A 9,946-nucleotide genomic window follows, 5' to 3' on the forward strand; every position below is an offset into this window, starting at 1 on the left:
ACGAGTTTGATACATAACTCCATTCATAGTATCAATATTAACGTAATTACATGGTAATAAGATAGTTGAACTTGTTTCAGACAAGGAGGGTTGGGTCCCTTGTATTCCCATTATTGTATATACCCGAGTCTTGACATAGGATGTATTCCATTGTATTCACCTGTCCTCTAGCAACCTATATATCTCCAATATGAAGTCTCTACCATGAAGTGTAGAATGGTAGTCTCCAAGCAGACCCTACGGTGCCTTAGAAATAGTATCAAAGCTGGCAAGGCAAGGTGCCCGTTTGACTCCCTTAGCCGGCTATCTCCCTTTGGTCGGCTATACTCCTTTGCCAGCTTTGATACTATTTCTAAGGCACCGTAGGGTCTGCTTGGAGACTATAGAATGGTTGGTGTACGCAGCGCTGTGGCCAGGTTTCACTCCCAAGTAGACTCACGGTTTCTACTCGCCTCTTGTGTTTCAGGTACGCTGTCCATGACGGCTGTAGAAGACTGGCTGCCCTGGTTGGTGCCTGGGCACTGCTACGTGCTGTGTGCGTACCTATGGATGGTGTACGCAGCGCTGTGGCCAGGTTTCACTCCCAAGTAGACTCATGGTTTCTACTCGCCTCTTGTGTTTCAGGTACGCTGTCCGTGACCGCTGTAGGAGACTGGCTGCCCCGTTCTGTACTGGGCCACTGCTACGCACTGTGTGCGTACCTACGGATGGTGTATGCGGCTCTATGGCTTGTGGTGGCGAGCCGCTGGGACTACCAGGTCGTCTTCTGCGATCAGATCTCGGCATGTGTGCCCTTCCTCAGGTAAGTGTGTGTGTGTGTGTTCTTGTCTACTTGAAGCATTACTAAGTCGATCTATAGTAACTAGGGCTGGGTATCGGTACAGCGTACCGGTACAAAACCGGTTTTTCTTATTGGACCGGTCCAGAAAAACCGGACCTGAAAAAGTTAGATGGACCGGATGTTGGACCGATTAGAAAATTAACATATTATTTTATCAGGCATTCACACCTTTTGGCGCTTGCAGTTGGAAGAAAATGACAAGAGTGAAGTAGAGTAGAGTTTATAGTAATTTCTACCAAGGTTTACAGTCAATCGTACAGGTGCAGTTAGCGCTGTAGGATTTTAAAACGCCAGTGTAAGTCTAATACTCCACCAAACAGATTTCTTTGTAGTGAAATGGACAATTGGTATGAGTCATACTGAATCAGGTCCAGGTTCAGGTCCGGACCTGGACCTGATCCTTTGGACCTGAACCGGACCTGGACCTGAATTTTCTGTACCGGTACCCAGCCCTAATAGTAACCATTCAAATCACTTTGTTATATACAAATCTTCATGTGTATGTACAAGGAACTGTTATGTGTGTATATGTGAATGTGTTGTGTCACTGTGTGTGTGTGTGTGTACATGTGTGTGTGCAGTATGTACTGTATATGTGTGTGCATACCTACGGATGGTGTACGCGGCGCTGTGGCTAGTGGTGGCGAGCCGCTGGGACTACCAGGTGGTTTTCTGCGATCAGATCTCAGTGTGTGTGCCGTTCCTGAGGTAAGAGGAGCGCATGTTTGTAAGTGTGTGTGTGTGTGTGTGTCTGTGTGTGAGCGTGTGTGTATGTGTGTCTGGATGTGTGTGTGTCTGCGAGGGCATGTATGTGAGGTCTCCATATTACATTACTTAATACCATCACACACTTTGACTCTGATACATACACTTTTTAGACTCAAAAATTCCTGACTTTCCCCCTTGTTATCCCAGGCTGAACCGCTGGGCCCGTGTGATCTTCTACTGCCACTTCCCCGACCAGCTGTTGACTCAGAGACGCAGCGCGCTCAAGCGGCTGTACCGAGCACCCATCGATTGGCTGGAGGAGACCACCACCGGCATGGCTGACTGTGTGCTGGTCAACAGCAACTTCACAGGTGTGTACACGTGTGTGTAGTGTGTACTGTATGTGTGTGTGTGTGTGTACATGTGTGTGCAGTGTGTACTGTATTTGTGTGTTTACATGTGTGTACACCCATCGACTGGCTGGAGGAGACCACAACAGGCATGGCCGACTGTGTGCTGGTCAACAGCAACTTCACAGGTCAGTTGTTGTGTGTGTGTGTGTGTGTGTGTGTACATGTGTGCAGTGTGACTGCTGTATTTGTGTGTTTACATGTGTGTACATGTATGGGCACCCATCGACTGGCTGGAGGAGACCACCACAGGCATGGCCGACTGTGTGCTGGTCAACAGCAACTTCACAGGTCAGTTGTTCACTTAAGCTGTTTGTGTGTGTATGTGTACGTGTGTGCAGTGTGTAATGTATGTGTGTACATGTGTGAGCGCCCATCGACTGGCTGGAAGAGACCACTACAGGCATGGCCGACTGTGTGCTGGTCAACAGCAACTTCACAGGTCAGTTTGAAAGCTAGCTGTTTGTGTGTGTGTGTGTGTGTGTGTGCACACGTGTGTGCAGTGTGTACTGTATGTATGTGTGTACATGTGTGTACACCCATCGACTGGCTGGAAGAGACCACACTACGGGCATGGCCGACTGTGTGCTGGTCAACAGCAACTTCACGGGTCAGTTGGTTAGGTAGCTGTGGTACACAATCTTTTACTGTCAGGAGCTGACTTCCTCTAGAGGCCTGACCAGCAGAAAAGCTGCTGGAAGCATAATTTAGTCAGGCGAAGTTCTTCATTATGGTTTACGTATGCTATCATGGTGTAGGAGAAAGTTTCATCATCTTTTTTTCTTGTTACAATCTTCATTCCACCCTTATACTACAAGTACGAAAGATGGTTACCTAGCTAATGTTTTGGCAACTGCCGTCCTCAGGGCCTGATGAAGTTAGTATTTCTTGCTACAGGGTGGCCAGAATGATGTTTTGAGTTGCCAAAATGTTGGTCAGACATTGTGTTAAGATTATGTACAAAGAACCTTATTTTCCAATAATAACTTGATAAAGAAGTGCAATGTATTCATTGATCTTTTCCCAACGCACAGAAATGGTAGATGTGCAAATGTAAAATGTACTGATCAAAAACAAAAGTTTAACAATGAGTGATTTCGTGAATTTCCTCCCCCTCTCAGCTGGTGTGTTCAGAGACACGTTCCGCTCGCTGACACACGTGACCCCCGCCGTGTTGTACCCCTCCCTCAACTTCTCTGTCTTTTTTCTGTACCGGTGCCTAGTACTAAAATTAGCATTGTTACTGATATGTGTGGACCATTTCTCTCTCTGCAGCTGGTGTGTTCAGAGACACGTTCCGCTCGCTGGCACACGTGACCCCCGCCGTGTTGTACCCCTCGCTCAACTTCTCCGCTTTCGACGCGACCGTGGACCCGCCCGGAGACCTCGTCCCGCAGGGGGTGGGAACCGTCTTCCTGTCAATCAACCGCTACGAGAGGAAGAAGAACCTCAGTCTCGCCATCAGGGCGCTCGGTAGGTATTACAAGGGTGTGCTTCCATCAATTACCTAAAATGATGACCAACTTCTTTTGTTTGAGAAGATATTACCTTCACACAGAACATACCATAAAGAGCTGCACATTTGGCAATGAGATTTGGCATTTTCAGGTCAAAACTTTTCATGCCAATTTTGGTGATCTTGCATGGATTCACTCAAGAAAGGGATTACATGTATCTATCAATTTATTTGGGTCATTGGATTCAGTGTCATATGACAGCTGCTCCAGATATCTCAGCCTCATGTCATAAACTTCCACAACTCAGGCCAAGCCATAAGGAAACTAGAGTTCCTCGAACACATATCTTCGCCAAATAAACAATTTCTATGGAAGATAGTTCTTTTTGAATGATTAATGTGTATAAGTCCATACATTATCTAGTCACATCATGTAGTGGTTGGTTGGATTATGAACATTGTGAGTAGATTAGTCTATTCTGTCGGTGTACATAATGCAGCAAATGTTTTGGCGATGTGAATGAATGTCTTTGCATAATCAGAACAATTTGTACAGGTATGAGGTTACTGTTCTATTTTGTGTTGTCATAATTACTTTCGGAGAGCTGGTTATGTTTTGGGTAGCGTTTGTATGTATGTATGTATGTATGTATGTATGTATGTAGAAACCAGCAAATTGAAGACCGGCTGAATGGATTGAAGTGATATTTGGTATGTGGGTAGGTCTTGGAAACCTGGAAACCACAGGAAGTCACGCCGATAATTGCATTCGTCACTCACCAAACCCCGGCCACTGTAACAGTTGTTCCTTCCAATTTACGGAACTTTTTAACTCACCAAGGGTCATCTAAGGGCCATATGTAAGGATTGCTACGACCCCCGCCTTGGTGAACGTTTGTTTCAATCTCATGAAAATAGAAAGTAAAGTTTTGCAGTCGCGAGTTAAGTCAGAGGTATTTTACAGAGTCCAAGGTTATGATTTCTGCGACTGTCCGATGACAGCCGCCTGTCACCTTTGGCGATTTGTATTTCTCGCAATGATGTCAGTTCTTTCTAGCCGACCTTTCCCTTACAACATGACATCTCTGTTAAGAGTTGAGGAATGCGTGGATAATTGACGGTGACCCTTTTGACCTAAGTGCTGTTCTTCAACATGTTGGGTTTGTCTTGTCCCAGCACTTGGTCACTTGTTGTTTTAACCTAGTTCACAGATGTAAGTACTATGTGTTACAAGCCGTCATTGTTCAATTATGTTATATTACTGACTTTACATAGTACTTATTCGTTTGTTTAGACCCATGTAGTGTTACTGGCACATGGAACACCAAGTTTCCTTGCAGTCCATCATAAGAAAATACACCTGAAGTGTCTCGTAGATATTAGCTCTACATCTTTATATCAAGTGATATTCGTCAAGTTCCCTCTACTACATTTTTACCGTTCCTATGATATAGTGTTGCTTTTATTGTTGATCTGTATATAGATATAAGCAACACTTGTATATAGATATGTTATATTTCAACTGCTATGAATCCTTTGCTGTGTGCCGTCGTATTGACATCAATTCAGCAAGCTATTTAATTGCTTAATTTTATAGATACGTGTTGGACGCGGTCAGGCTTTGTATTTTGCTAACATGAACCATGACCATTTATAGGCATTTTTCAGCCAGTAGTCTCTACCAGACTCCATCCTGGCGGAATAGTACACGGATGACCTAGTAACATCCCTGGTCAATCAGAATTTCATGCTTCCAAGACAACGTCTGACCCACCTCTTCTCTATTTTTAGACATCTATGGGTCGATTCAAGTCCTTTCAGGTGACTCCGTCACAAGTATTTTTCAACCGTTATAGAAGTTTCCCTAAGTAATTATATTAAATACAGAGTGATTTATATAATTTGCCTCTCATTATGTTGATAATCATCCAAAGTACCTACCTACCAAAAACAAAAAATATCCATCAATCCCCTCAGGAGTTATCCATCTAAAAAGTTACGAAATATAACACCCACTGCAATTCCAAACAAGCTGCTAGGGGGCCCAAAATTAGACCATTGACTCCTAGTACCAACAGCTATCCACCAGTAAAAAATCACGAACCTGGCACTTCTGGAAAATTTAGGCGCAAACTTTGATGCTCACTTGCAGTACCAAAACAATTTGCCAGGAGGCCCATTATCGAACTTGACCTTCCTTTCTGTGTCCCCTACCTATCAACCAAATATCATTAACATCCATCAAGAACATCTCGAGTTATCTTGCTTACAGACAAACGCACTTACATACAAAGCCAGCTACAGCACCATAGGTAAAAGGTAGCTAAACCATTCTCGCACATGGCAATCCTTTCCACAGCCGCTACAGACCTGCCAAATATCGTGGAAATCGCCCAGCTACATTTTGACTTATGCCTCCCGAAAAAACACCAAAAAAAATACCAAGCTCGCTAATGTACCATAGGAAAACGCCAGGTAACCCATTTTCGAACTAGGCATGCCTTTAAACAACCGCTACACACCTGCAAAAAATAAAAAAGTTCCATCCACAATTTCTCGAGTTATATCCTGTTGACCTACATACAAACCCAAGTCGGCAAAAACATAAGCTTCTTGGCGAAGCTAAATAGTTACCCTACTTTCCTTACATGTATTATGGGAATGTGTTAGAAAAATAGGGCCTGACAATGCTATAATCTTCCATCCAAACAGCTGCTTGAAGATTTAGTCTCAACTATCAAGCTGAATAACACAGTTCCAACAGAAAAACTATTATTATTTAACACTACAAATCTGTCCATTGCAGGAAAAGTGAAGGACACTGTACCAGTCGACCAGTGGCCAACAGTACATCTCATCATGGCCGGCGGTTACGACAATCGCGTCGTCGAAAACGTCGAGCATCACCAAGAACTTGTCTCACTTGCGGAAGAGCTCAACCTCACAGACCACATCACTTTCCTGCGTTCCTTCAGCGATGCCCAGAAGAGAACTCTCCTCACCCACAGTACCTGCCTCCTGTACACCCCTAGTAATGAGCATTTTGGTATCGTCCCGCTGGAAGCGATGTACATGAAATGCCCTGTGATCGCAGTCAACAGTGGCGGCCCTTTGGAAACCGTTGGCGATAAAGAAACCGGTTTCCTTTGCGATCCTGACGCTGAGAGTTTCTCCAAAGCGATGCGGAAGTTCGTGGAAGAAAAGAATTTGTCTAAGAAATACGGGAACGCGGGAAGAGATCGGGTTGAGAAGAAGTTCTCGTTCAATGCGTTTACTCAACAGCTAAATAAGGTAGTGGAAGATACCATGAAGCTGGAACCGAGGGGGGGTTGGGTGATGACAACATTCGTGACCCTACTGTTCATAGTTGGTGTGGGTCTTGCAGCTATCCTGGCCCAAATGTTAGGATAAAAGAAACATGTGACTGTATGTTTTAGATGTAGATTTAGATGGCCATTAAGTTACTATAAAATTAATTCTATAATTCTAAGTTACTATAAAGCATCCAAATCATCCAAACTATTGCTTTTACATTCTTGTAACAAGGATAGCCCTTTTGTAAGTGTGCTGAATGGACAGCATTGCCTGAATATTATGTATGTATGCTGCACAATAGCCAAAAAAGTACAAAATGTACAATGTTATGATATTTTTACTGTAATGGCATTCCAGTAATTAACAAAGTTGTCGCAAATGTGAAATTGAGTGCTATTTAAGTTGAGTACAACTTTTTGTCTTCTTGCAATGCATTGCCACATTGTACAAGATTATGCATGTTTAAAAACATGGAGACATTACCATTATTTTTTAAATTAATACCTTTGTTATGCAGCAAAACTTTTGTACAGCAAATATTTGAATTGAAAAGATGTAATACTGGTAAGTTGGCTCATTGTGTACTAGAAATCACAAATCCTACACAATCATGTACATGTATATACAATGTTAAGTACAAATAACGAATAAGACAAGTAATTACAGTTTGCGTGAGAGCTGCATTGTTTTCTAAATTCTTCAAGAAGATAAATGGATCTATAGTTTTATACAATGACTTGTTTTATATCAGCTATTATTTACCAAATTCAGAAAGTCACAAATGATTTGTACTTGTTTTGCAATAAAAGAACTCTGAAGTCTTCATTCATATGGACATTTGTATAATAGTAGACCACAGTTTTCTAAAGGAAAGATATACACGATTTTTTAAGCTACGTGAAAGAGAAATCAAATCTAGTTCCTCACATATATTTGTACTTCCTAACACAGTGGTCAGCACTGTCCACAACAAACACATGTCCATCCTCTGTTACAGCCACCCCTTGTGGCTTGTTCAGTTTGTCCCCATCGCTGCTTATTGTGGACACCCAGGTTCCGTCTGGGCGGAACACCTGAAGCTTTTTGCCATGTTCTACGCCACCTACGTCAGAGTTATCCCCAGCATTTACCAGAACTATGTTACCCCTGCTATCAACCGACACCCCTGTAGGGCCCCACATGTCCTGTGGCTGTCTGCCGTGCTCCCCAAACTTGCGTATGAAATTCAGGCCACTGTCAAACACCTGAACACAGTGCTGGTGCGAATCCACCACAACAATGTTACCCTCCTTATCCACACAGACAGAAGATATGTGCTTCTGCATAAATCCCTGCCCTTTCAACTGCGTCACTAGCGTGCCATCCGCTTCGACAAACAGAAAGATCTTCTGACTAGAATCTACCACAACAACCCTCCCATCCCTCTGTACAGCCAGGCCACTGATCTTGGCACAATGTTCACCCAAGTAGAGTTTCTTCTGTAATTCTACTGATGGTGAAAATTTCAGCACTTCCTCACCGCATTGCACTACTATGGTGCCATCAGCCTGAACTACAAGTGACTCTGGGTTAGAAGTTGTCGCAAACAAGGAGCAAAACTTGCCATTCAGATCAAACACCTGAACACGCTGGTTATCAGTATCAGCCACATACAGCCTGTCACCCCTGACTGCTACATCCATAGGCCTGTCAAACTGCCCCTGCTGGCTACCTTTGTTCCCAAACCTTAGCACAGGACTGTTACTGCCCACCTCTACAATCAAAGGCGTACAACCCTCTTTTCCTGAAAACCTACCCCATCTCCGCCTCCCTGTAGTCTCACCCCCTCCCCCTGTTTGAACCACGCCCACCACATGCCTCCCTGACGTCTGCGGTCTCCATACAGCTTCAAATACCCCCTCACTGATTTTGGTGGTCTCCAACGTTACACAATACCCACTAGGGGAGGTGACTGTGATTTGAGGTGCTCCCTTTTCTTGGCCTTTCTGTGGCCAGAAGACAATAATAGTTGGCACACTTTCCACAGGGGAGTCTACGATGACAAGTTGCTTACAGGTCAGGTTAAGCTCATACTTAATTTCAGTGCTAGGCTGGAACGTTATGTGTTTTTCTAGTGGTTCACGCTTTGCCTGGTTTGCCGCAAGAAACTTAAGCCTGTCTTCTAGCTGTCCCATGAGTGTAACAATCTCTACATCATTATTTCTAGCAAGAACATCAGCACAGAACTTAACTCCATCTTCAGTGGATCTTAACATATCTTCAAAACCTTCCTTTTCCTCGACCAGAGGTTCTCGCTGTTTCTTCTCCATTTCCTTGAGTTTGACCATCATGTCCTGTTCTGCCTTCTCCAGTTTTTCCTTTAGCTGTACAAAATGTTCCTTGATCTTTGCCTTCTCTACTTGAGAGTTTGTTGTGATGGTGGCCAGTTCTTTCCCTATGGTGTTGCTTGTGTTCTTCAGTGCGTCAACAGTGTCCTGTGTTTTCTGTACTAAAGTCTGCAGTCTGTCCTTGTACTTTTGCGCCACTTCACTGACCTCTCGTGGGCTGTGCATGAAACCCTGCCTGTGTTCGTTGATGGTGCACTCTCGGCACACGAGCTTGGCACAGGGCTGGCAGTAGAAGGTCGTGCGTACGTCAGGGTGTTTGGGACAGTACTCTGCCCCGGTGTACTTCGACCTGCTGCCAGGGTCCTTCAGATCGTGCAGGGTGATGATGTAATGGTCCTTCAGTGCAGGAGAGTTGCCGTGTGCGGTCAAACAGTTCCCGCACAGGAGAAGTTTGCAGTCTGCACAGACGCTCTCCACCCTGGTGCCCGACTCACACATCTCACAGCGGGCTTCCTCACTGTTGTGTAGTGCCCAGAAGTTCAGCAGTTTGTTGATGTAGAAGTTAGAGGGAAGATTCTTGATCGAATCTTCGTTCTTACACTTCACCTGGTTCCCACAAGTAGGACAGGTGAATTGGTTCATTTCCTCTCGCAGCTGTTCCAGACACTGGGCACAGAAGGTGTGAAGACAAGGCAAGACTCGGGGGTCATCGTAGATGTCCTTGCAGATAGAACAAGTGAGGGATTCGTCCACAAACTCCTCTTGAAGAGAGTCTACTGCTGCCATGACGTTTTTCAACAAGTTCTCTCAGCTTTTGGTTGTAAAAAATCCACGAATTCTACACAAACTTTCACACAGAGTTATAACGGAAGTGACTGGAACTAGAATA

General features: G+C 44.3%; 2 protein-coding genes across 2 annotated transcripts in view; one reads left to right on the forward strand and one right to left on the reverse strand.

Moving 5' to 3' along the window:
• Window positions 1–7,205, forward strand: part of LOC118431347 (alpha-1,3/1,6-mannosyltransferase ALG2-like) — a 9,311-nt gene extending 2,106 nt beyond the window's left edge. The window contains exons 2-5 of the mRNA XM_035842466.1: window positions 625–802; window positions 1,757–1,920; window positions 3,235–3,432; window positions 6,222–7,205. Coding sequence (XP_035698359.1) covers window positions 625–802; window positions 1,757–1,920; window positions 3,235–3,432; window positions 6,222–6,826 — 1,145 coding nt within the window. The 3' untranslated portion in view covers window positions 6,827–7,205. The remainder of the gene's footprint in view (window positions 1–624; window positions 803–1,756; window positions 1,921–3,234; window positions 3,433–6,221) is intronic.
• Window positions 7,206–7,227: 22 nt separating this feature from the next.
• Window positions 7,228–9,870, reverse strand: LOC118431335 (tripartite motif-containing protein 3-like). The gene has a single exon (XM_035842456.1). The coding sequence runs from the start codon at window positions 9,841–9,843 to the stop codon at window positions 7,654–7,656; it is 2,190 nt and encodes a 729-aa protein (XP_035698349.1). The 5' UTR covers window positions 9,844–9,870; the 3' UTR covers window positions 7,228–7,653.
• Window positions 9,871–9,946: the final 76 nt, after the last annotated feature.

This window comes from Branchiostoma floridae, chromosome 15 (assembly GCF_000003815.2).
Source record: "Branchiostoma floridae strain S238N-H82 chromosome 15, Bfl_VNyyK, whole genome shotgun sequence".
Lineage (NCBI taxonomy): Eukaryota > Metazoa > Chordata > Leptocardii > Amphioxiformes > Branchiostomatidae > Branchiostoma > Branchiostoma floridae.